At 37.3% G+C, this 27,860-nt stretch overlaps 1 protein-coding gene across 4 annotated transcripts in view; it reads left to right on the top strand.

Annotated features, from left to right (window-relative positions):
- The window catches only part of LOC126237147 (uncharacterized), a 518,724-nt gene that overhangs the window by 469,644 nt on the left and 21,220 nt on the right, over nucleotides 1-27,860 (top strand). For 3 of the 4 annotated variants that reach the window (XM_049946992.1, XM_049946990.1, XM_049946993.1), the window contains exons 24-31: nucleotides 11,236-11,387; nucleotides 11,512-11,655; nucleotides 11,733-11,852; nucleotides 19,683-20,087; nucleotides 20,360-20,506; nucleotides 20,690-20,780; nucleotides 24,857-24,983; nucleotides 25,510-25,666. In XM_049946992.1, coding sequence (XP_049802949.1) covers nucleotides 11,236-11,387; nucleotides 11,512-11,655; nucleotides 11,733-11,852; nucleotides 19,683-20,087; nucleotides 20,360-20,506; nucleotides 20,690-20,780; nucleotides 24,857-24,983; nucleotides 25,510-25,666 — 1,343 coding nt within the window. The remainder of the gene's footprint in view (nucleotides 1-11,235; nucleotides 11,388-11,511; nucleotides 11,656-11,732; nucleotides 11,853-19,682; nucleotides 20,088-20,359; nucleotides 20,507-20,689; nucleotides 20,781-24,856; nucleotides 24,984-25,509; nucleotides 25,667-27,860) is intronic. The other variant, XM_049946991.1, reaches the window with a different exon arrangement.

Below are 27,860 nucleotides of genomic sequence, written 5' to 3'. Positions count from 1 at the left end.
CCAAACTGCTAAGGATAGAAACTTGAGATTTGGGGAAAGTATGGATTTTACACTATAGGCATCATTTAAGAAGGGATTTCTCGAAATTCCAACCCTAAGGAGGTGAAATAGGGAATGAAGAGTTTTTTAAAAAAATGTCGCTATTAAGGCAAGTTTGAAGCTAGACCCATGAAAATTGGTATTTGGTTTCTCGGTAAGAAATAAGGAAATTTGTGTTTCCGTGATTTTGGAAATTTAACCTTATGGGGGTGAAATAGTGGATGAGAGCTTTTTTAAAAAATATTATCATTAAGGAACTACTAAAATATATTTAAAGCTACATCTATGAACACTGGTATTTGACTTCTTGATTACAAATAATAAAAAAAAAAGTGTTTCATTGTTTTTGGACATTAAACACCTAAGCGGGTGAAATAAGAGACAAGATGTTTTTATGAAAAATTTTACTAGGAAAGCATTTTTAAAGCCAATATACAAAAATTTAAATTTAGTTTCGCAGTAACAAATAAAAAAAAAAGTATGTGTTTCTCTGTTTTTGGAAATTCAACCCCTTTTGGGGTTTAATGGAGGATGAAAGTTTCTATGGAAAAATTTCATTGTGCAAGCATTTTTTAAGCTAAATCTATGAAAATATGTATTTAGCTTCTCTGTTAGAAATAAAACATACACGTCACTGTTCTTGGAAATTCAGCTTCTAAGGGGGACAAACTTTTATGAAAATATTTAATTGCAAAAACATTTTTAAAGCTAAATCTTGGAAAATTGGTGTTTGGCTTCTTGGTTAGAAATGAAAAATACATGTTTCACTGTCTGGGAATTCAACGTCTAAGGGGGTGAAATAAGATCATATTCATTCACTGAGGCTTCATCGCCCTGCCCAAACCATTAAAGATAGAAACTTGAAGTTTGGAGAGGGTGTGGATCATATTCTGTAGGCATCATTGATGTAGGGATTGTCGAAATATCAGTCCTAAGGGAATGAAAGGCTTTTTGAAAGTATGTTGCTATTATGGGAATTTTGAAACTACAACTATGAAAACTAGTATTTGGTTCCTCAGTCAGAAAATAAAAAATATGTGTATCAACATTTTTGTAAATTCAAACCCTAAAGGAGTGCAGTAGGGGATGAAACTTTTTAAGAAAATATTTTGTTACGTTAAAAAATATTTTAAAGCTAAACTTATGAAAATTGGTATTTCACTTCTCGGTTAGATTTAAAGAAATATTTGTTGGCGGATGAAAGTTGCTATGGAAATATCTCCACAAGAACACAAAAGGCATGTTTAACATCAGAATCCCCTTTTGGTCAGAAGTACATTTGGAAAAGACCGTGCTTACATGGCCTTAATTGGTGTGAAAAGATTAGAAGGTGCTGCAGTTTGTAAACAACGTAAAAACTCAAGTAAAGAAAGAAAAATAATCTGCAGCCCATAAATTCTGTGCAAACGAAGCATTTAGCACTAAGTTAGTTTACTATGTTTTGGTTGACACAGACCCTCTCATGTGGTGACCCTGAAGTGAAATATGAATCTACTGTAGAGAAGTTAGATTTGAAGACTACAAAGGTAAAGAGACTTACAAAGAAGGACAAAACATAATTTTCATCTGAATACAAGATTTACTGATGAATAATTTCAGAATGACTTATCAAGATTGAAGATTCCATTATATGTGCGAACAATGTCAGTACACGTGTGAACCATTAGTACAGTGCATAAGGATAAGCAATTGTGCAAAATCAAAAGAACAACAGACTTAATGATAACTTCAGTTGAAAATACAACCAAATATTGGACTTCACGTCCCATCTGATGTGAATTAAGAGATTAATTGACGTCCAAAAAAGATTAACATGTGAAAGCTTAGCTTCTCTTGTAGCTTATTAATCATAGAGACAAATATTATATATGAAAGCTTTGCTTTTCTTGTAGCAACACTATGTATATTAATTTAAACCATTAAATTTTCCTGTTCATGTGTTTGCGCTACTTATCAGTGATGTTGCTATTGACCTGACTACATCACATGTCCGTCCTATGCTCTAAATATCCGCTGTTATCGGCTGGCAAGATTACGTGACATGAACTGTGACTGGCTTAAAAAAGTGCATGGCAGTTGCGATTTCAGTGCTAAGGAAAGTAACATGCGGTGTTCAGTGGAATGCGAATTTATACCTTCGTAGTGCGAAAATATGCAACGTACATGTTGCTGCACATCAAAGAACATTCCAAAATATGTTTTTTCCCTTGTGTTTCGTTTTCTAAAGAGCCGGGAAATTATAAGCCGCTGTATAAAAACATAACCATTCAAATGACTGACAAATTTTACAGTTCTGAGGGAAATTATACAGTCACTTAACATGGAAAAAGTGTATTTTCACCCGGGAGAAAGTGTATTTTTAACTGGGAGATCTGGGAAAAATCCGGATTTAATTTTTTTTTTTTTTTTTTTTTTTTTTTTTTTTTTTTTTTTTTTTTTTTTTCCACGTATACACCCTGTGGATAGAAGTTACTTTTTTCATTGCTGCTCTCTCCAGCAGTCAGTTGTTAGAACCAATTTTCGGGGCCTGTGAGAGTGAAGCTTGTGATTTCCTTCTGTAGAACTGATGAAGATCTCTGTCCTGCAGCACACCAGGGAGGGACCCTGGGCTGCAGTATGGGAGGGGTATCTGTCTTTGGGCTGTGTCTTTGTCTTCTTAGGTTCTAACATTCCAAGTCTTACCTTTTCTTTCTTACTTCCGTCTTTTCATGTTCACTAGTTCTACTGACAGAACACTTCTTCTGCCTGTATATCTAAAATGTGTTTTCACAGGATTGTCCGAGCTGTAGTAATGCTCAAGTAGCTTGTGGACGTAGTAGTTTAATGTCGTGGCCCCAAAATGGAACTTAGTTTTGCTGAATTTATTTTGAAAACAATAATTAACCTTCACAATACCAAGGAATTTTCAGTAGCATATATTACTAGAGAGGGGGGAGGGGGCGCGGGCAACTTTGTGCTCACCATAAAAAAAAATTAAAAAATAAATAAAATTCATTAATTGATCTTGAATTACATTAATAACATACTTTTGAAAGATCTATTCATGGATGATCAGGATCCAGAACCTGAATATTTCTATTAAAACTGTTTTCAAAAATGCATTTTATATCTTTCACTTACTTCATCATTTATGTTTACTAAGTCTGATTATCTTGAGAAAAATTAGTAGTAAAAGTTGGTATAGTACTATTGAAGTACCCTGTACTATTATTAAAAAATATTACAAAAACTTGAGGTAATACACAAAAACCGTAAGTACATAACATAGTTTGCGAGAAGAATTATTCACCACTCACTTTGGAATCTACTTCACACTTAGAACATACAACAGTTTTTTGTTGTGTTTACCACATGTGTATCTCTTACAATTGTTGCAGATTATAGTTGTTTTGTTCACTTTCTTGTACTTTCCTGCATTTGAAAGGCTTTCACTAACACACAAATGACATCTACCTTTACCTCCATGAGCTTCCTTTGCACTGAAGTTGTGCTTGATTTTCCATCCGAGAACACCATACCTGAAACTACAGGCTTTTGCACTCCTACAAATATTTGTAGAACTTTCTCCAATGTATAGTTTCATGAGCTGTAGTCCCAGTTCTCGAAGAAAGAGTCGTCGCTTATTAAGTTTTTTCTTATTCCAGTCTGGGAAGTTTAACAAAAATAATGTGTAATTATTTACCGCTGCTATGTCCATCAGAGTATAGAAAACAGACAGCAGCCACCTCCTTGTAGCCCTCTTAGTTGTACACTTCCTCAGTCCTCTTAGTTGAACATTTCCTCACTATTTGATCAGTCGTGTCAATGCCACCTTTAGTCTCATTATAATATAAATTTATAACTGTTTTCTTCAAAGTGTCACTAGGTGAACCAATTGCAGTGTCATAATGTTTATATGATAGAAATAGCAGATTTCTTTTGGGTTTTTCATGGGGGATATAAGAAACAATTGTGATAGTATTACTGAAAGCAAATTTACTGGAATATAATTCTCGTCTTGAGATATCTTTCAGTCTTGAGGTATGTTTCCTCTTAGCTTGTAATGTTCCCACGAGAGTTAGCTTGTGATTCCTCCACAGATCTTTGACCAAATCAATTGAAGTGTAATATCTGTCTGTAGTGACATTTCACCCTGAATTACGTATAGGAACCACCAGGCGTTTGACCACAGTTGCAGAGAATTTGATTGTTGTGTACCATCATTTCTTTTCCCAGCATAAGGCTCCAAGCTGATAACATAGCTAGTTTTAGCGTCTGTGAGCATGTGTAAAAGTATATCATATTTGTTCCATAAAAACACGGGAGAACTGCCGGATATCAGTAACTTCCTGCCATATATCATATTTACCAGGTTTTTCGCCGGCCGGAGTGGCCGAGCGGTTCTCGGCACTACAGTCTGGAACCGAGCGACCGCCTCGGGCATGGATGTGTGTGATGTTCTTAGGTTAGTTAGGTTTAAGTTGTTGTAAGTTCTAGGGGACTGACGACCTCAGAAGTTAAGTCCCATAGTGATCAGAGCCATATTTTTACCAGGTTTTTCCTTCATGAAGACCTTGAAGGGACACCTGCCACAGAACAATGACAGTATTTCATCAATAACAGTGTGCATCCCAACAAAATAATATTTTGGCAGTGATTCATTCATTTTATCAAAAACTTCTCCTATTGCAGCAAACTTATCACATTTCCTGCAATCGCTTAGCGACTCTCTGTCATCAAATCTTACTATTTTAGTAAGCTGCTGGAATCTGGCTTGGCTCATGGTAGCAGTATAAACAAAGCTTCCTGAAATGTAGTAACGCACATGTGTAACGGATGACTTCTTGTCATTTTCATTCGCAGTAATAATTAGTAGCCCCATATATGCCATGAACTTAAAATCAACACACAGTTAAAGACGTCCTGAAGGTTTGCATAGGGTGACTAATGGGGAAGACCACTGACTTGCATTGATCGGCTTGAGGACCCCATTAGCTTGCCATTCACATAATTGTTCAGCGAGCTGCTCCATAATGGCAACGGGCACTTGCCTAGCTCAACAAAACTTTGGTTGTGCATTGTCTTTGAATGACACATGAGCTAAAAAATTGTTCGTAGAACCAAGACCTTTGCTAAAGGATCACTAAATTTGTCACACAGAGCTTGCAGCTTACCTGCAGGCATATCTGTTGAAATTTGCAACTCTGACTTGTGGATTGACAATCCGAAAATGTCAAAAGAATCGAAGCCAAAAATATCCTGTGAAGGTTTGGCAGAAAGCACTGTGGGTACAACTGTCTTTGTTACACTCTGAAAAATAGCTGCTGTACTGAGAGTTCCTAAAACTGAAATTTCCTGTCAGTTACAATCTGACACATGCATAGCCGGACTCAGTATAGGTGAACCTAATCATTCATAAATAATGATTGTTCAGAAGTGTAACTGAGGCACAAGTGTCCAGCTGCAATTTGACATTGTTCTTAGCTCTGTAAAAGTAATAAACACCTTGTCCTGAGTATGTTCCACATCTGAAGAGAGAACTCTCTTCCTGCCTGTTGCTGTCCATCGGTTTCCATGGGTGGGGCAAAGATTTAGTAGTGGACCTTTGTTTGAGTTGGTGTGACTTGCTTGCCACATGAAAATCACCCGACTGTTGTTTGTTAAATTTTGTATTTGGGTGACCTTTCACAACATTTACTACAGCTGCATGGTCACACTGTTCCATGGCTGGCTGTGCTGTGAGAACATTAATGGTTTGAACTGGTTTTGGCATGTTACTTGGGAATTTGCTGTCCACACAGCTTTTTCCTGCACGTTGACTGAACATTACCTTTTGTATTGCCAAAATAAAAAAAAGTGTCGCTACTTTGGCACTGAGCATGCTTATGGCGGCTAGTGCACTTTGGGCTTGACTTTGCTATTTTTTTCTGTCTACCGGCATTCTGCCGGCACGACGTGGCACTGTTTGTCTCTGTACGTGATGCCATACAAGCGCAGCGGACACCAGACGGTTTACATTCTACAGCACTACTACCACTGTCACTATGCAGTTCATTAATATTTGACTTTTGCATCTCACACTTAGCTAAATCTTAAGTGTCCTGAGCCTCAATTAACTGTAACACTGTATCTAAAGAAGGATAAGGTTGTTTCAAAATAGCAGCACGAATTGTGTCATCACAAATATTTTGAGTATAGCATCACCCAGTGTGACATCACAGTATGATTGTCGACAAATTCACAAAAACTTGTAATGCCTGGTTAACCTTGTAAACCAGTGATCCACTGTTTATGAGAGTGACCTGCTGCCTCCTAATGGAAAAAAAAACTTGAACCTTGCAGCACCAAAGAGTGTGTGTTTATCAAAGAAAGTAGTTAACTTTCTAACTGAAGTCTCAAACTCTAACTGTTTTGGTTGTTTTCCAGGAAACAATTTCACTATAAGCCTATAAACTTTGTTTCCCACAGTGGAAAGAAAGGTGCTATGATCTTTGTACCGTGCAATTTGTGTGCCTCCATGATTCATCAATGGAGCTATGTATTCTGAACAGTCCTCATATCGTTTGTTAAAATGGTGGAATGGCATCATGGAGGCTGAAGGTGCTGTGCTGCTTGTAGATTCTGCTGCTGCTATTGTGTTAGCAACAACTGCTGGATTTGCTTGTCCTGTAACTGAATAACATGCATTTGAGAACTGTCTTGTGATACAGAAGCCACGCCTGTTAGGAATTTGGATTAGACACTGCACACAAAATGCCACACTGTCGGTCCTGAGTCAAAAGTCCACACACTAATGCACTAGACATGTGAAAAGAACTATCAAGACATAAATAACAAGAGTGGCCAGGCAAAAACAAAAATAAATCCTGTGACTTGCGCAGATCCTTTCCCTCTTCGGTGCCATCTGTTGTGGGATACTTCTTATACAACCTCAGGAGGAGATTGTACTTATCGCCACCATCATCTATCTATAAAGTGCTCAGCGAAACACTATGAGAGAAGAATGAGAGAATATTGAAACAATAATAATGATTAGTGACAAGAACACACCCATTTATTGACGAATACTCAACTTTACAAATCAGCTTAGGTAGCAGATCCTGAAGTTCAACTACTATTCCAGAAGCTAAGGCTGGATGGTAGACAGTTCTTGATCGACCAGAATGATCACAGAAAATGAACTGCTTTGGACTCACGCCGCGCGGAGTGGCCGCACGTTTAGAGGCGCCATGTCACAGATTGCGCTGCCGATCCCACCGGAGGTTCGAGTCCTCGCGCGGGCGTGCGTGTGCGTGTGTGTGTGTGGGTGGGTGGTTGGTTCGTAGTTTAAGTAGTGTGTAAGTCTAGGGACCGATGTCCTCAGCAGTTTGGTCCCTTAGGAATTCACACACATTTGAACATTCGATGTGGACTCGCTAGAAGCAGATGATGCAGCGTAAAGTATGCAAATAGAAGGCGGTCTTATCAGTAGTCAAGCTGACTTGGAACTGTGCACTCTGCTGTGGTGCTGGCTTATATCACTTCTCTGGTGACACCCCCGCTACGTCTTGGTGCGGCAATTGCTGGTCTGTATGCCATCTTTGGAGGGGCTTGTCGACCTATCAACACCTGTGGTGCTGCCTGGTGGTGCATGTTGTCACCATAGAAACAAAGTATTTCCATTTCCAGACCCATGTTCATGTAACATAATTTCTTTGTCTGTGTGTGAGGAATGTGTCCTGCAATTTGTGCCATACAGTTTTGTTACATCCTGTATATAAATATGTTACCTTTCCAGGGCTGATTCAGTTAATAGAATTTCTTATGAGAGCATGTATGGTTATTCGACTTCAAAAGAAAAAACAATAATGATAGTGATGGGTAAAAACAAAAAAGGGTATACTTATCTGATTCAACTCGAACAAGCAGTTTTTAAGGTGTAAAACATAATGGTACCAATGTTTTAAGTAGAAGGATAATTTATTTATGAAAAAGAAAATGAAGCATGATTGTATTTGATATGTGCCATATATTAATGAAAAATAGTATTTCTATTATAATATTTAATGTTTGAATTAGACTGCTTAAAAATATGTAAAGCACTTACTCATATATATGGGACAGCATGTGTGAGTATTCAAAATTTTTGCAGAATTAAATTCTGCATTTTTTCCTTAAGACTCAGTTGTGTGAAGTTTTCTGTACCCTCATCAGCTATAAATGAGTAAACATGGTGTTAGTTAATGTTACAATAAATTGTAAGCTTAGGCGAGGTTTTTTTAATTTTAGTACAAAAGTTTGTTTACATTGTGTTATTTGTTTGAAGTACACCTTGGGTGGCATGCTGTTGTTGGAGTTTGCCAGCAGACGCTTTTATGCCACAACTAGTATGCGTGGACTGCTTAAGTATAGCCTCAGATTAGGCAGTTTTTAGATTTGTGAATGGAGATATAAAACAATATAATTGTGAAGACTCATGAAAAGTATCTGCAAATCATTTTAATGTTAAGGATGCCTCTACATTGAAAACATATCTGTATACAGTCGTGTAATAAATGTTCATGGTTTTATAAAGCAGTTGCAGATCATTTCAAAACTTTAGAAGTATAGTCAACAAACAATGTACAGCAACTAAAGCTACAGTGTAGGAAATACTGCAACTAGCCATACTGTTACTAGTTTTGAGCTTCAAGCCATCATCACCATGGTAGAGTTGATTTCCTTGTAAGTTTTACACTTATATCTTCATGAAGAGCTCTAGGAAAGCCAAGAAATCAACACTTCTGTCTGACGATGGGCAAACAGGCTAAAGCCTGAAACTAGTAACAGTAGAGTAAAATAGTTTCTAAAAAATTTGTGGTTGGTTGGAGTATTTCTTACAGTGTGATTTACAAAAACAGCTGCGGTGTTCTCTAACTGAAATGGATAAAACAATTATTAAAACTAATTTTGCCACCCAGAACCACTAAAGTGGGCGTAATTTGGTATAAAACTATCCTCTATGGAAGAAACAAGTAGTTACTTCTGGTCCTTCATGATTTATGCAGGGAAAGGAACAAAGCTGGATCAGAAATTTGAAAACCTTTCAGTATATCCTAGGTGGTCATAATTCTTCTCAATTAAGGGTTAGTTAGCAATGGACAGGAACAATTTTTATACATATCCTCAGCCTGCATAAATTCTAGCCAGAAAAATGAGAAAGTATGATAACTCTGACAACTACTGCCATGCCACCTTGTCTGAAAAAGAGAAATCTACACTATATGTCCAAAAAGTTCAGAGACTGATTTTATTCTTGCCACATAAGCAGTCTTGAACTAACAACTGTGCTCTGGAACCACTCAATTGTGAGCAGGCAATGGTGGGTTTGCCATCATACTGTATCAGCATTGTGTGTAAAATCGCAATGGAGCAATGATCCATGGTTTGACATTTGAGTCCATGAAAAAGGCGTACAGTGGTGATTGTTTAAGTCATCCATGAGTATTTAAGTGGTTCAAACATTTTAAAGGGCAGATGTTGCACAAGGGCAATGAGAGGTCAGGGCATCTTGCCTCACGTTCATCCAGTGGAAACATTGAGAAAATTGATTATCTTCTGAAAATCAACTGTTATCTCTCATGTAGCTATCACTGAAGAAAAGAATACCTCTAAATCAAGTGTGCAAGACATTCCCCAGAATATTTTGAAGATGAGTTAAGTGTGTGAAAAATTTGTCTACCAAACTAAAATGACGTCGCAGGAATGCCTGCCATTTCTTGATTGATATGAAAAATGCAAACTTGCACAGGATAGGGTAGCATGGAGAGCTGCATCAAACCAGTCTCAGGACTGGAGACCACAACAACAATAACAATGAAAAATACGGACATTTCTTTTCTGGAAAAAATTATCACAGCTGACAAGGCTTAGTGTTATCAAGACAAATCTACCATAAAATGACATAGTGCAGAATGGATCACTGATGATTTGCCAAGACTGAAGAACTTGTGAATGAAAGTGACGATAATCCTCATTGCTTTTTTTAAACTTGTGGCATTTTCCAAAGGGAATTTGTTTCCAGTGGCACCGATGTAAGTTCCCTGTATGATTTGAGTGTCTGGGATGGTTGTACAAAAGGATCGGAGGTTTCGTCCCCAACTGTGGAAGGGGAGAGATTTCTTCTTGCTGCACAACGATGTAGATGTTCATATGGTTACAGTTTTAGTGAAATTTCTAGTGGAAAAACAAGTGCCAGTTCTCAGTGACACTCCATTTTCACTGTATGGTGTCAAGTGACATTTTTTTATTCAGCATTTGCTATTCTGTTTCTGTCACAGGCATATCATTTACTGCCCTGCCCTATCGGAGGTAGAGCCACCTCTGTAAGTTAATCATATTATATACTGGCTTTACTGAAAGTTGAGCAAATATTTTATGTGGCCTTGACCACCAGCTATATGTCAAGCTCAATAAAAGACCACTGCCAAACTTTAGCCAAGAGCTAAGTTGACTACTCAGTGGCAGAAAACATTGCTAAGTACAAAATGTTCAACTTCTTTGGCTGCTTCATAACCTTCCATCGACCCCCTTCAATACTAGCTGCTGTTAACAGTACCACACCAATTTCCACTGCTGCCCTCACTGTACTCTTTCTGTCACACCCTTCTCTCTACAGTCTCCCTCTTTCTCTGTTTTATCACTCCTTTCACATCATTGTGCTCCATCTGCCTGTACCAAACTAAACACACCACAGTGCCACATACCTATCTAGTGGCTTGCTGACTCTTCCTTGCTGCCATCAGGCAGCCTTCCCTCCTTCAGAGCCTCCCTCTCCCTGTATTCTTTCTCCGTGCGCCAACTCCTCTAGATACTACCTCTCAGTCTCCCTCTCCCCCACCTTTTCCATTTCATTTGAGTTGCGGTGCTGGAACAAACTAGTCCCCTCTCTCCCTCCCCTCTCTCCTTGCTTCCCTCCCTCCCACCCTCCCTCTTTGTCCCTCCCCCTCTCCCTCCCTCTGTGTGTGTGTGTGTGTGTGTGTGTGTGTGTGTGTGTGTGTGTGTGTGTGTGTGTGTGTGTGTTTTATGGGGGAGGTCAGGTGTAGCACGTGCAGTGCTAGTTAACGCTGAAATAGTTACTGTTCCTTGCATTATTTATATGCCACCAAAGATGTCATAATGAATATAGTTGGCTGACTTGTCAAAAAAAAAGAATGCCTGTACTCTTGAGGTAATATTTCTTTCTTTCTTTTGTTACAGAAAGTAATACATTGACAATGATACAAAATGCCCTGCAATCTCGCTTTGGAAATTCAAAACCAGCCCCTCAGGATCTGTATTGGTTTGAAGGGCAGTTGTGCATTGCTAAATACCATGGGGATAAGAAATGGTACCGTGGAAAGGTGTTGAAGGTACAGTTGTCATTCCATGTTTGAAAGAGAACAAAAAAAGGGAAAGCGGCTGTGTGACGATAAATATATAGAATTTTTTGAATTTGTGTATTTAAAGCAGAGTATAATTGTTTAAATTTCACAGTTAAATGAAGACAGCACACTGAAAATTATTTTTGTTGATTATGGAAATGTTGAAGACTGTAGAGCCACAGATCTTCGAAAAGATGTCTTGCTTCAAGAGATACCGGTGCAGTGTCACAGGTGTAAATTGGCAGGAATAGAACCAGTAAGTTCCCCATACTTTTTAAAAAGATGTGAACATTAATTAACCTGCCATACCTACCCTTAAATTCTTTTTTACAGATATCTGGGGATGGTGTGTGGAATAATACTGGACTGGATTTGTTACATGTCTCAGTTGTAGATCAAACAACCAGTGTAACAATTAAGAAGTTCCCAAAGAAAGATGGTGACCCATATTTGGTATGTTACACATAATGGATTTCCAATAATGATTTAATCAACAGAGCTTTCTACTCTACACTCACTTTCTCCCAAGAAAGGCTTTGCAGGCTTCTACTCTGTTATTAGCATGTTCACTGCAGTTGACACTTCTAAGTGTCAACACTCATTCTTTTTGTCTGTGCTTAGTTGTCACATTTTACCTGTGCTTAGTTGTCTCTTAAGGTAGATTGTTCAAAATGGTGTCTAATAAACAGACACCGGGATCTCCTAATGCTAAAAAGCGTAGGGCGAACAAAAAATTCACTACCGGTCAGGTACTGAATATATTACAAACCAGCTTGAATCTCGAGAATATGGAAATGCACCTAAGTAATGATAGTTTGGATGCAGAGCTTTCAGGTATGTTTCATGAATATAGTGCAGCATCAGAAGATAGGAACAATGATAGTGATGAAATCATAGATGCCGAAGATCCCATACTGGCAGACATTACTTAATCAGGTGAGACGTGGCATAATGAACCTCTCCATATGCAGTATCACCCATTTATAAAACAGGAATGTTTACGAATTCATCCCACTAGCAATAAATTTATGGATTTGTTTAGACTACTACTTACAGGAGACATTCCTCTAGTGGAAATTTGAAGAGATGCAAGAAAGAAACCTCACAATAACAAACACATTGTACAAAAGCAGGAACTAACTGAAGGGAAAAGGCAAATCATGAGGAAGAGGTGTAATTAGTGTGCCAAACAGGTAAACAGTACTGACACACCAAAGAGTGGAGAGACTGTCCAAACCATCCTGGACACTGTTTGAACTGCTGTATGATAATGTGGCTAGATCCTTTTGTTTTTGATTGGATATTATTAATATTTCAAGAGCTCCCCCCCCCCCCCCCCCTCCAGATAGGGCCCTGCGACTGGATGAGTGATGATGCACCAGGTTTATCATTTGGTAAAATAGATGTGTAGCATAGTTCTGTAGCTGATGACGGGATAGGCCAGCCTTGCAGCTCCTAACTGCGTTGACAGCTCATATATTTTCACACCATGAAGGAAACAGGGAAGTTATCTGTCTTTCAAGGAAAAAGATATTACTAATAAATAACAAACAGTTTAATTTTTATCCGAGTGTTTTTTGAGATCTCTCTATCTGGGGATTCCTGAATCTATCTTTTTGGGAAATTATTGGGAGTATTTTTTGGTAGTACCTGGGGCTTTCTGAAGACTCAAAATAGTATTTGCAAACATTTTATATCGGGCTGCAAATACATGATGACAGATATGACCGTATGGGACGATGTATCTGGAGTTTGAAGTGCTTAAGAAAAATGTAAATTTGGACACACCATTGTGGGCTGGTGCACTACAGTTTCTTAGTAGGATTCCTTACAAGCCGGCATTCCAGCATAACAGTTTACAGTTACTTTCCAGCCTACAAAAGTTATTGCAGTGCATTCATTCAATATAAGTAAAATCCTCAACATTCTCTTGTCCACATTCCTTGTGTTTGACAATCATTATGTGGGAAGATTCAGACTCCTATTATCATTTCACATCTGGGTGAAGCAGATGTAGCTGTTTCATCACCATTTACAATGATGTGTATTACTGACTACACTCTGATCAGTAAATGGCAGGGATAAAATACTGCAAGCAAATTATTTTTTCCAACTTATACAGGAACCAGACTGCAGTTCTAAAGGTCAGAGGACCTGAGAGGGAAGCAGTACTTCAGAAGGAAGTGACAGGTAGTCTATCCTTGATGATGTTTGGTCTGTACATTGAACAACCAAGGAGAAATTTTGAAATAGAATTATTACCAGGCAGGAAAAAAAATGATAATTTTGAGGTTTGACAGTGACATTTTAATTCCCTCAGAGATGGAAAAGGACTTGGAAGAGCAGTTGAACAGAATGGATAATGTTTGAAAGGAGGATATAAGGTGAACATCAACAGAAGTTAAACAAGAGTAATGGAATGTAGTTGAATTGAATCATGTGATGCCAAGAAGGGAATTAGATTGGCAAATGAGACACTAACAGTTGTAGATATTTTTTTTCTTTATGTGGGCAGCGAAATAACTGATGATTGGCGAAGTAGACAGTTCATAAAAATGCTGACTAGGTATAACAAGAAAACTGTTTCTGAAAAAGAATAATTTGTTAACGTCAAATATAAATTTAATATTAGGAAGACTTTTCTGAAGGATGCGAAATATGAATGATGAGCAGCTCATACAAGAAGAGAATTAGAGGCTTTTGAAATGTAGTGCTGTAGATTAGGTGGGTAGATCGAATAACTAATGAGGGAGCACTAAATCAAATTGTGGAAAAAAGAATGGCACAACTCGACTTAAGAAAATGGTTGTTTGATAGGACACATCCCGAGGCATCAAGGAGTAGTGAATTTGGCAATTCGTTGATTGGGGGAGAGCGGATTGCAGAGGGAGGCCAGGGCACGAATGCAGAAAGGAGGTTCAAATGGATGTACCTCGAAGTAGTTATTCAGAGATGAAGAGGCTTGCACAGGATAGACTAGCATGATAAGCTGTATCAAACCAGTCTTCCAGACTGAAGACCTCAACAGCAGCAACAGTAATTGTAATTAACTGAGGAAATAAAGAAATTTTGCCCTTGGGAGAGAAAAGGGAACATTCGTTAGAACAGGATAAGTCCAAGAGGGTGCTGCAGTGAGAGGATATGTTATAGATGATGTTCCGATCTCTGGGGTTGGTGAAGACTAGTGGGTGGCAATATCCAAATGACCAATGGGATGTAGCGGGCGATCAAACCCCTGAACTATCATAGTGTGTCATCAAAGCAGATAGTTCGTCTGTGTCCATTCGTGCATTTGTCAGGTTTAGAGGTGGTAATTCTTGTTATAAAAACTTACAGTGAATTTGTGTTAGTTGGTAACCAGCTTAAGTGACTTTTAAATGTTATTCTGCCTTTGTTGTTCTGTAGTTTACCATTTGTGTGGCTGGAGTTCATAAGTGTATGAGGCAGGATGTGCAATGGAGTAGTCTTGGAAGGCCAAAATATGTCGTCATTAACACATATGCATCATACAAATCAGTAGATCTTGTAACAGGCTCAGTGTGCATATTACAGAAACAAGATTACACAGAGTTTCACAAACATAGTATCAAAGGTAAAATTTAAGAAGAAGAATTAAAGACAACTGACTTCCTTATGCACATTCAATACACTAATTTACGTATTATTACTGGCATGTAACAGTAAATTCTAATAATGTATAGTACACAACTTATCACTAAATACTACATCTGACCCAGACCTACCTCTCCCCTTTCCCCTCTCCTCTCTTCATTCTTAAAGTATCACATTTTACTCAAACTAGCTTGACTTTTGTTTTATCGTATTGTGTTGTGAAATATTCCTTTACTTTGGTAAACTGGTGTTCATCATTGTTGTTCATATATACAGAACTATTTCTTTTGCTTAAGACAAGACTTTATGTGAATATTCATAGCACATCCATTGGTTGCAAAATTGCTTCCAGTTAACATTATGTCACTCATTATGATATGAAGCCTTCTATTTTTTGTGCTTGTCACCATCCTTTTCATAGACTGCAAAATTTGCTAATATATTTCACTTTGTTCTTAGCCCAGGACAACATTAATTTAGTCCCAAGACTACAGTGACTCCCCTGATAGCTAAAACAGGCATTCTCATAAATCATTCCCTAAACACAAAAGTGCATTTTCTTCGGTAGCAGTGTCTGGGTGTCTAAATCAAATGAATTTCTTTCATGTCTAAACTTATTAAGCCAAAATAATACCATGCAATCGGTAGAGGCGTAGTCTGTATCCAAACCCAATTGAACATCACAGAGAAATTTTCCCATTGCAGTTTCACGGTTGGCAGCAACTGAATGTTGCACTGAGCTTGACTAGAGGGATCATTGTCCATTTTTAATACTTAAACATTGTTGCAATATGAGGCATTAAGATGGCTCTTATTTTTCCAGTTTGATGTTTTTTTTCTTTGTGCTACCCTCCAGTTGCACAAAAAAATTATTTGTGGCAATTTAGGCTCCATATAATAAGTGGAAGGGTTGCCCCTAGACTCTTATATTTAAAAGATAAAATAAAACTGTTTCTTTAATCACAAGTAGTAGTATCAGAAGACCTCTATTAGTTTCAGTTCTGTTACGAATACTGCTGTAATAATATCGATAATGTGACAATCACATTAAACTGCTATGTACAGCACCAGTAGTCAAATAAGATTAGAAAATGAATTTAAAAAGAAATCTTTCTCCCTGATAAAGTCTAAGTCCCTATGTTTCATATTCAAATACTAACGGAAGAAAATATGGCTACTACCTTCTGTCTGTTGTAAATAATTTACCGTAATTTACTACTTTCAGTTTAATAACTAAATGTGGAGCATTTAGGAAGACTTTGTTTCTGTGCCACTGCCAATACTTGTCTTAAGGAACTAGTTACTCAAGTCAGATGTAAAAATATAATCTTATTTCATTAGAAACAATCTGTTCAATAGTGTTATTGATAATATCTGAAATTTGATTGAGTCCTGCTTGAATCTTTTCGTCTGATTATCCTACCTCATGATTCAAGGCAGTGGTCATTTTCAGTTTTCGTTCAGAAAATGAATAGGATCAAATATGGCCGAAGTAACGTAATGGGAGTACCATTAATGATTTTTCAGTTTTTGTAAAGCCACACTAGAAATATTATGAGAAACAGTAATGTGTATAAGTTATGAAATGATACTGAAATACAGATAAAGTGTTTCGGCTTCCAAAGGGGCACAGAATATACAAAATTACACTTTTTTTTCTTCTTGTGCAAGTAATTCAAATTAATGGTGAACAATAACCATTTTCAAATAATAAACAGCTCTCTTGCATGTTAATAGTCCCTGGAGCATGAAATTTTTCTTCTTGTGCAAGTAATTCAAATTAATGGTGAACAATAACCATTTTCAAATAATAAACAGCTCTCTTGCATGTTAATAGTCCCTGGAGCATGGAAATTTGCTCCACGAGATTGTGCTTTTCAAAGTATCTTGAACAAAATGGAAGTTTAGAGATACATCGGCTTAACTGAAGTGTTTTGTGACCTTCCAATTGTTGGACTAAAATTTGGATTTTATTAAAATTGGGTCCAGACCAAGTTGTTTTGAAATTGTTTCAGGATTAATATATAGTTGGACCTATTTTTCTAAAATTCAGTTTTTCCAGAGAAATGCTTTTGAGAATAATTTCATACATCTGATGCCTGTACAACTAAGAGATCTTTCTTTGAAATTTTTCAGTCACACAACTCTAAAAATATGTGTATTTGATGCTCTTGTGTCTAATTCTAGGGCTTTGATATTGTACAGAAGACCTCATTCTGAGAGAGAGTCATAGACAATGCTCTCATTGTCAGAAAAGTTCCAGGGCAAGTTTTTTCTTTCTTTTCTCTTTTTTTCTGTTTTTTCTTTTTCTTTTTTTGAGTTTGCCATACTAAAAAGGAACGTGTGTTGCTTTTATGTTACTGGTGTGTGTGCATCCTTGAAATGACCTAGGCCATGTTTCAGTGCAATCTCACTAGGTGGCAGGGCTGTGCTTAGCAACACACTGTTTGGATTCTTGGTACAGTGACACAGTGGATGCTGATCGTGTGAAAAGAGAAAATGTTAAGTTCAGGAAAATCCCTAGTGAAATGCGATCAATTATTGAGCAAGTATATGCAGGTCAGGCACTTTCAATAATTGTGTTTTAGAACAGGACCGAAGGTTTTGTGAAGGCAAAGACATTGGAAGACAATCACAGGGCTGGTCGCCCGTCTACAGTACATACCGATGCAAACATGGAGTGTGTAAGGCAGTTATTGCATGAAGACCATCATGTAATTCTGCTTGCAATATCAGAATTACTTAATTTGAATATTATGTGTGTTGTAAGATTTTATGCAGAGATTTGAGGAAATGGAAACTTCTTGCAAAACTCATCCCCCACACACTAACAGACAAGTAAAAAGAAGAAAGATAAGACTATTTTCTGAAATACTGGATAGAGCCGCATGTGATCCCACATTTTTGTCAAGGATTATTGCTGGGGATGAAAGTTGGTGCTATCAGTATGACCCTCACAGGAGGCATCAAAGTACTGAATGGATCACCAACCTTGGAAAAAGTCAAATGACAGCCTGTGAGAATAAAGACGAGGTTGATCCAATTCTTTGATATTAAAGGAGTATGTTCCTCCAGGTCAAACAGTCTTGAAAAAATTGCAACAACCAGTTCAACTTTGCCACCCTGATTTGTGGCATTCTCAGGACTGTTTATTACTGAATGACATACTATTTTATCTGTTACTGAGTATCTCACCAAACATTCTGTTTTTGTCATCCACATCTGCCATATTCACCGACCTCTCACCTTGGCAATTTTTTCTTGTTTCCGTGAGTTAAAAGGCAACTAAAAAGAGAGCTTCATCAAGATACTGCAGACATTCAATGGGCTGTGACAAATGAGCTTACAGGTATCGCATGTACCAACCAAAAATCTGTCTGTCTGCATTGATGGCCACCAACAAACTGTGACCAAGAAACAGCTAGGTCACACAGTTGCTGAGTACACTGCCCAAAACACAACGTTCTTCATTTCAGTGACTGCTTCGCAGCCTGTGCCGCCTGGATCCTTAACCACCAACAACAGTTTTTCTGAAATGTGCATGTGTGACCTCTCCCTACAATATATCCTATGTTCCCATAACCCTGTCACTGTCCTTCAGCCACCTATCTCCCTCCTGTTCCCACTCCAGCATTACACAGCCTTCTATGGCATCAGTTCATCCACAGTCTTTTTACTTCTTTCCTTTTCTGCCGCCTTCTCCCTCTCTTTGCCCCAGGCTGCTCCTTACCCCCACCATCCAGTTTGCTTTTCCCATCATGCTCTGCTCTCTCAGCCTGGCCTTAGCAGACAGAGACTGTGGTCATGTGTGTGTTAGTTGAGTTTATGTGACTGTGTATTTCTGATGAAGGCCTGTTTGACTGAAAGCTTTGTTTGACACTCTTTTTGTTGTGCCTATCTGCAACTCAGCATCTCTGCTATATGGTGAGTAGCAACCATCTCTCATAATATTGTCATTATTCCATCCTGGATTTTCCATTGTATTCAAGCCAGCCAAAATTGTGAAGGAGGAAAGCATCAAAGAGTAGATGTTCGGAGATAGGAAATGGGAAGAATTGTGCCACCTTAAGTTTATGTAGCTAATTTTTTTGCTGTTGCCAGCTTGGAAATTTATATTAGTGCCACGAGAGTAGGATGTAGTCTTTGCTTATGAGAAAGTCTTTCATGTCAATTTTGAAGTTGACATTGATTTGGATTCAGGTGGCATTTAGGTCTTACTGCTGCTTTAAATTAATGCCAAGTGCTTGCATCCAGATTTGGTGTAATTATAGAGTTCCTTGGAATCTTCCCAGTTTCTTTTTTTCTAATCTATGCATTGCACAGTTTTTTGTTATTCTTCATTTTATTTTCCTTTACCTATTTGTGTTTGTTATTGTCATTTCTTCTTACACTTTTAGTTATTTATATACTGCTACTGTTTTTTCTGGTGCTGTATCCTATGGAAGATTTTACCTTGAATGCCGATCATTTACAAACTTGTAAAAATTTGGATGTTGCTCCTATGGTTTGTTCTTTGAGAAGTATTAAAATTTTTTTCTAATGTTAAACTGTTTCATGAGCCAAATTTACGGAAATAATTCATCTTGTTCTTTATCTATATAATCTATATATATGTTGTAAACATACATTAACTAGAAGTTTTACCACTAGTATTTGCAACTTCTTTTCCAGATTTCACTTATTGGACCACGTAACCACAACATAGCGGATTTCATGGTGCAAAGAAAATTTGCCCGTTACACTTTGGATGCGTATGAAGCTGACAAAGAATCTGATACTAGTGCTGATATCTCTGCAGGTGTTATTATTGTTGATGAAAGTGAAGAATTTAAAGATATGGAAGAAGGTAGTATTGGTAATAAAACATCAGATATTCCAGACTGTGATAAAGAACATAAAATAAACCCAGTGAATGATTCCCCTGTGACATCACTAGAGGTAAAAGAGGAGGTATTATGTGAAGATAATAAGCTAGAATTATTTGAAGCATCAACAGTAGACATCATTGATGGATATATTCAAGGTAAACTGCTGAAGGTGAGAGGCCATAAGGGAAAGGCTGAAGTGGAGGAGGAGGTAAGTAGTTCTTACTGCAATCATAATAATCTCTCTGTGTACTCCCTAAAGTGTAAGCTTTCACTACCAGAATGCTACAATTAGTAAAATTTCTCGGACTGTTACATCAAGGTTAGACTATTCTAATGATAAATAAAATCTTTTTTACCATGTCACAATAACTCCAGGAAATTTTAAAAATAGTCTGCATACTTTTCCAGTTTATGAACTATTGTATTGTTCTTTGTAATAGGCTCTGGGCACAAACTGAATAATTGTTTTTCTTTTTCCAGAAGGACTCAGAACTGATACAAACTTGTCACAATATGACATATATTCCTCTTAAAGTTCCAGAGTGTGATCATATGATTGTTGATGTTATTGCTATGTTGTCTGCAACAGAGTATATTATTTCTCCACTGAAGTGGGGGGCATCACAAGTAAGTATAAAACATTATGTGATGCTAATGAAGGAGCTGTGAGTCAAGAAAATTATAGGTCTTGGACTGTTTGATAATTTTATTAGCCTTGGTGTTCAACTGTTGCAATATATGAATTAATTTTAAATTAATTAAAATAAATGCTGACTCAGAGAGTCACAGTCACTGTGCATTTTGTTGCAGGATGTTCACTCAAGGGATGATTATGTCAAAATAGACAAAGAAATTCAACTGCATGGACCACTCCAACCAGTTCTAGAAAACCCAGATATAGGTATATAAGTTAAAATCATATATAAGTTAAGAATACCTTTTAGAAAATGTTGTGAAATGTTTATGAAAAATAAATTATTGGCTATAATGATGTGAACCAATGACATGCAGTGATCTGCTGTTGTAATCCTAGAGTAATTTTGAAGTATATGGCACTGAAAGAAGTCACTGACTTGAGTACTGATAAGATGGGAAGATGCACAATATTTTTAGGTGCTCTAAATGGAGGCTTAAAAAAAACTGGAACAGCATTCATGGTAAAAGTGGCACTGTAAAAGTTACATTTGACAGTAGTACTATGTGCTATTATATAGGATGGTATCATGAAAGTCTGAAGCATTTTTTGCTAGTCTGAATGACTCTGTTAATTATTCTGTGTTCAGAGATGCAAACAAGAACATATAGATCAGCCTTAAAACACAGTAAAATGAATGATATCACTTAGTGAAAAAAAAATAAAACAGAATTCAGTTAGGTGATGGTGCCAGTTAGGTGGTGGTGCCATCCGTCATGGAATACAACCCAGCTCCAACTGAAACTTTCTTCCAAAACCAGTTTAAAAAAAAAAGAAATCCTTCTCTATGCACACAAAAACTGTTATCGTAAGCCAGTACTTTACATCACATTTCTGATGTGAATATTTAAGGGTATGAGCCACATAACACAACAAGGGCTCAGAACTCAGCCACCATCACAGTCACACATACATGCTAATAAAAATGCTTAACATGGAACATAAATACTAGCTTTTCAGAACTAAATGTTCCTTCATCAGTGATGGGTTAGGAATTGATTAGGAGAGGGGGGGGGGGGGTATTCAAGCCAGACAAAATTGAAGGATAAAGCATCATAGAGTAGGTGTTCAGAGGTAGTAAATGGAAAGAATTGTGCCACCTTCAGTTCAGTGATAAGATAAAAAGAAATGAGTGAGAGTAGTAAACATAGACTGAAATAAAAGAGAAATGAAAAGTGTAGTGAATAATGTAACTGATACATAGGAGGAAAGAGGAAAAGAAAGAAAGAGAAATCAATACAACATATAGAGGGAGAAAATAAAATAAAAAAATAATAAGTAATTGGGTAAATAATGGAATTTCCAAGAAGGTGGCAGGATAGAGGATATGTTGGAGAACAAATTTTCCCATCTCTGGAGTTACGAAAAATAGTCGTGGATGGAAGGGTTCTAAAGGTCTGTGTGGTATAATTGGCACTCAAGTCTCATAAGTCATGATGTAAGATGTTCTCAAGGCAAAAAGTTCTTGTGTTTATTCATTCATGGGTTCAGGAAGTTTAACGGTGGCCATTTTTAGACATAGTGCGGTATAGTAACCACATGTTTTATTGTAAACAGCTTGAATGATTTTTAATTGTTGTCTGCCTTTCTTGTGCAGTCTACCAGTGGTGGAGCTGGAATAACTGGTGGTCAGTAGGTGCATGGGGCAGGTTTTACAATGGGGTAGTCTTGGTAGAGGAATGTATTGAGGCTTAGATGGCATTTGATGACAGTAGAAGTATGTACATAATGTCAAAAATCACACAACAAGAAGAGTGGCAGCTCAAAAAAAAATGCCAAAATATGTCATCATCACACAGTACAAGATTCCAGAGCCCTTTGAGATAGTCCTTGAACGGACAAAACTGGAGTTTTTGTCTTAAAACAGATAACTTGAGAATGGAGAAAAATACTGAGTAAAGAAGAAGGAAATGAAGATAAGGTCCACTTAGGTCCCAAACTCAGAGTAGTTTTTGTTGAATGTCTGGCTCTTTTTGGATGAATTGGTCTTGTTTGCTAACACCAGTTCAGCAATTGGAAAGATAAGCCATATTAAAGAAACTGCAGAGAAAGTAAGTCTACAAACCATCTATGAGAAAACAAAATGCATGATAGATGTCAGTGAAAGGCTAGACTGGAGTATAAATGAGTACTGGATGATTGTTTCAGTCAAGAAACTGAAGCTTGATGAAGTAATTCAGCAGACAGGCTAGAACAAGAAGCTACCGGCTTCTCTATTTGAAAATTAAAGTGAGCTAACCATCTAACTAAAAACATCTACAGTAAAATTATGCAGAATTGCTGAATATAGGAACTAATCAGAGATATTATACCACTTTTGTAAGATTGCTGTGCGTAGGAGATCCTGTGCAGTAATTGAAAAGCTTTGAGTTGAGTAGTTGCTTAAAAGACATGTAGAATACTATGAAAGATCTTAAGCAACAGATGGCTTGATGAACAGATTCAGTTAAGATACAACAAAGAAGTATATAGGGAGGTGGAACCAAAAACCACAAGCATTGAAAAAAGTAGTTGACTGAACTTATAGGTACATCTACTATATGGATAATGATCATCTCATAAAGGAAATCTAGAATTTTCTAAATCCAAAGTCATCTGGGCTAAGATGATTCCAAGAGTGTGGAGAGATCTATGAGAGAGACATCACTGAAGATGAAGCAAGTGACAGGGATAGTTTCAGAATGTGGTGAAAATCTCTCGGGGAAAATCATGGTGGAACCAGGACCCATCAGATGGAGAGGGTCTTCACCACAGGGCTTACTGGCAGGATGTCAAAGTGTCCTGTTGGACAAAATCTAGACTCTGAAAATGAATTTGGTTATTAACACACATTCCAAGAGACTGAGTTTGAGGGGGAAATCTTAATACAGTAAATCCAACAAGAGAATTAATAGTGGAAGAAATAAAGTAAATTACATTTTGATTGAAAAATGGAATAAAGTACAGCACTGAATTCAAACTGTTGACGGTGGCTTTTGGCGAATCTACTTTGAGAAATACAAGAGTTTCTGGGTGTTATAAACATTTCAAAGAGTTGAGAAGATGTTGAAGATGATGATTTCCCAGGAGGCCCTAGCTCATCATGTACTGACGACAATGTGAGAGAACTAAAGAAAATGGTTCTGGCAAATTGCCATGTCGCCATCAGAGAAATTGTTGATGATGTTGGCATATCCTTTGGCTCATGCTAAACAATTGTTTTGGGTGTCTTTGGCATGAAACATGTAACAGCAAAGTTTGTTCCCAAATTGTTCAATTTTAACCAAAAACAGCATCACATAGGCATCTCTCAGGAATTGCTCAATGAAAGTGACAACGATCCAGAACTTCTAATGAATTTGTGATAGGTGATGAAACATGGATATAAAGGTATGACATTGAAACCAAAGCCCAGTTGTCCCAATGGAACCTGCCTGAATAGCCAAAACAGAAAAAATTCGACAAGTTTGATCACATGTGAACATTTTTGTCACTTCTTTTTTTTTTAATTTTTTTAATAGATATTTTACAATGGGAGATTGTATCATGAGTTTCTACCTTATACTGGTACAATCAGTAAGGAATACTACTTGGAAGTTGTAAACCATTTGCATGAAGCAATCTGAAGAAAACTACCAGAAATGTAGCAAAACCAGTCATGGAAATTGCATCACAATAATGATCCCACTCGCTCTTCAATAGTTGTGCATGATTTTTTTTGCAAAAAGCAAAACCATTATGTTGCTTCAGCCACCGTATTCAGCACAACTTTTTTCTATTTCCAAGGCTGAAGAAAGCAATGAAAGTACGTAATTTTGCAACCATTGATGAAATAAAAACAGAATTGCTGAAGGAGTTGAACACCGTAATGAAAAGTTTGTTCCATAAATGCTTCCAAGATTGCAGAAAGCACTGACACGAGTGTACTGTGGCTGAGGGGGATTACTTTGAAGGGGAGAAAGCTGATTTTGGTGAATAAATAAAAGTTCTTTAAGAAAAACAAAGGTTCTGTTACTTTTTGATCACATCTTGTGTTTGTTTCTACAAATGTGAAAGCCATATGCATTTTAGTTCAAGATCTGGTGTGTTGCAGTCAACAACAAACTTCCACCAGTACCAGTCTGAAGAACCTACCAGTATTTTGCTACATTCATTGCAAAATGGGGTGAAGTCATAGCTTTTGTTCTGAGAAAACATTATCAGTTAATACTAGTAGCCATATAGCATTTCTTGTTCGTTGAATGTAGTCCACACACAGTGGGATTATGTAGTTTATGATTATTAATTTCTTTCTTTCATTGTAGGTATGCCATGCTGTGCAGAATACACTGATAAAAGATGGTATCGTGCTATTATAGTAAGTGTGCAAGGTAATCAAGTCCAGATACAGTATGTCGACTATGGAAATATTGAAACTGTTGCTAAAGATAGGCAAGTATTAACTTTTAATTATAGTTAAGCTGTCATTACTGCTATTCTGTATGAGCTGTTTTCACTGTGTAAGAAACGATATGCAAACAATATTCCTTCCTTATATGTAAATAATTCTTCACCTTAATTAGTCCCATATTTTTAAGATGCTCAGCTGCATTGTTATTAACTTGATCACCTCTTCATGAGCCTTACATAACTGTTACTTCACTTTTGTATCTCCCATCTGATAAGCTGTAGCATTATTGGATCTCCAGTTTAAATGTTGCTGTCCCATTTTGAAATTCTTTTTTGGGCTTGGCATGGTCTGCATATGTTTGATAATGCTTTGTTAAACAACTGCCTTTCGCCTTCTTCTTCTTCACATTTTTACCTCCTCTCAGTTATCATTTGCCTTCCATGTATTTCATAATGTTAGCTGATTTTACTCTAAGGGAGCTACTGAAATACTTGGGAATTCTTACTCCTTATAGTGTGGCCCCTTCTTACAATCTATACATGTACAGTATATTGTCTTCTGTTTCAGAGTTCATAAGATGAAAGAAGAGTGGTTACTAATTCCCATTCAGGTGCTAAGATGCAAACTTTGGAACTTAGAGGTATCTGAAACTGTAGATATGAGTGAAGCATTGGATTGTATTTCACAGTGCATATTGCAGCAAAATCTAAAGGCCTTAATAAAGGTAATGTGGTTCCCAGCAACTTTTATTTAAATTATTCCAAATGTTGCCTTATGATTTTCATGATGTCTGAGACAATATGGAGAAAAACTTGTCAGTATTACCTCAGAAAGACTAACAGTCTGTTTACTTGAATCGGACAATGGGAAATCGAGGAGGCACAGATAGGCACAACAAAAAGACTGTCATTTGTGACAGTCTTTTTCTTGTGCCTATCTGCGACTCAGCATCTCCGCTATATGGCGGGTAGCAACTTTCCTTTTTATAATATTGTTATATTCTGTTTACTGGGAAACATATGACTCATTAAGTTCAGCAGTGCACAAATGTTGGAACTCAATGAATCATAGCCATTAGTAGCTAATTTTTACTTTCATATTAGCAAAGATTGCACAGGCAACATGATACGGCAAGCCATTTTAAGCAGAAAAGCTGATCATCCATAATTTGAGATAGCAAGTACAGAGAAAGATGGCAAAGTTCTTAAGACTCTGGCATTAACATTGATGAGTAGCAATTTTCAAATCCTTGCCCTGCTGTCCTAATTTAGGTTTACTGTAGTTTCCCGATAACACTCAGCAATTCTGGAATGCTTCCTTAAACATAGCCATTGTAGGTTCCCTTACTAGATCTCAGCCAGTCCAAGCAAAATACTCTCTCTAACGACTTGGGTCTTGAAAAGGTGTTCATCTCCTAACCTTTCTTCCTCTGCAACAACAACTTCCTTTATCATGCCTGAATGTCAGCCCATGAAATTACACTTCTCAAACAACTAGAGGCACATTTGCATCTGGAGAAATTCAAAACCATCCTACACTTGTGAACGAGATGTCCCACTATTGTGGTAGTGGACTTGCAATCTGAACAGAAATCAGCATTAGTGGACATATGGAACCCACATCAACCAGACTGTTATTTGAAGATATAACCATTTGTTTTGACCTTTTTCTGTTTTATGTTGGTGCCATTATTGATTATTCAATTTGTTTGGCTGAAAATCTTCATTCCCATTGAGCCCAATTGGCAGCAAGCAAAATGTCTTGGAGTCAAGCCAGTAACCTCTATGGAACAATTATGAGTTCTTCATGAGGAACTTATCAATAGTTAAACTCGACTGTAATGGTGCTGTTCACATTCAACTAAATGAACTAGATGCTATTCATGTTGACAACACTCACTGTGTAAAAGCACAGTATTTCTGATGGCTTCACCTGTTCCAGAGATGATAAGAGCAGAATGAGAAGTAAAGACAGATTGGGGGAAGAGAAATGAATAATGCAATTAAAAATAATGAAAGAAAATAGAGCGACATAATAATTTTAGCACACAAAAACACAGTCCATATCATCGTTGGACTGAAGCTGGAACAGTAATCACTAATGTACCACCTGAGACCAACTCTCTCTGGCGCTTCTCCCTTCGTCTTTGTTTACGCTTGCCCTAATTATAGATGGGTCACTCTCATCTTGGGGTCTGAGTGACCTGCCCTTCCCCAACCCATTCCCAGAGGAAGGAACTATTAGTTGCAAAAGCTAAGAAGTATCTCACTTTTACTATTATGTACATCTCTCTGCATTACTCTGCATTAACTGATATTTCTCTCATAACTTGGCAGAACATGACAATAATATTAAATAAGAAACACTTCCTAATGTTTCTTAAAAGACATCATAGTCACCATTGGCTGTATAAAATATTTATTATAAATATTTTATACAGTCAACGGCGGCTATGATGTCTTTTAAGAAATATTATATGACTGTGAATCCCAACCATGAGAAGTTAATCACTTCCTATTGTTTTATGAAGTTATATTTATCTGGTTAACTTCTCATTGTTGGAGTTCACATGTCAAGTATGAAGTCATTTTAAAAGTTATATTTATTTGGTCACAAAACAGCTTTTGGTTTCTTAGGTCATTTTCAGGTGGCAACTAACTGTTGCAAACACAGATATAATGACCTCTCCAGGGGGCTCACCATTCTTTGGTGAGTTGGTCCTTGGCTTCCACCCGGCCACAGCCTTTACAGCACTTCTTCCATGTCCATGCTGTATGTCTGTCCCCTGCTATTCTTTTTCACCTCCCTTGGAGAACCAGATGTCTTGGGCAATTTTGGGGAATGCAATCAGAAGATTCGATAGACCGTCATCGGAACAGTCCATTGTCTGTTGTTTCCGTTTTCCTTCATTCTCCATC

This window comes from Schistocerca nitens, chromosome 2 (assembly GCF_023898315.1).
Source record: "Schistocerca nitens isolate TAMUIC-IGC-003100 chromosome 2, iqSchNite1.1, whole genome shotgun sequence".
Lineage (NCBI taxonomy): Eukaryota > Metazoa > Arthropoda > Insecta > Orthoptera > Acrididae > Schistocerca > Schistocerca nitens.
This window is presented reverse-complemented; position numbering and strand designations above follow the sequence as displayed.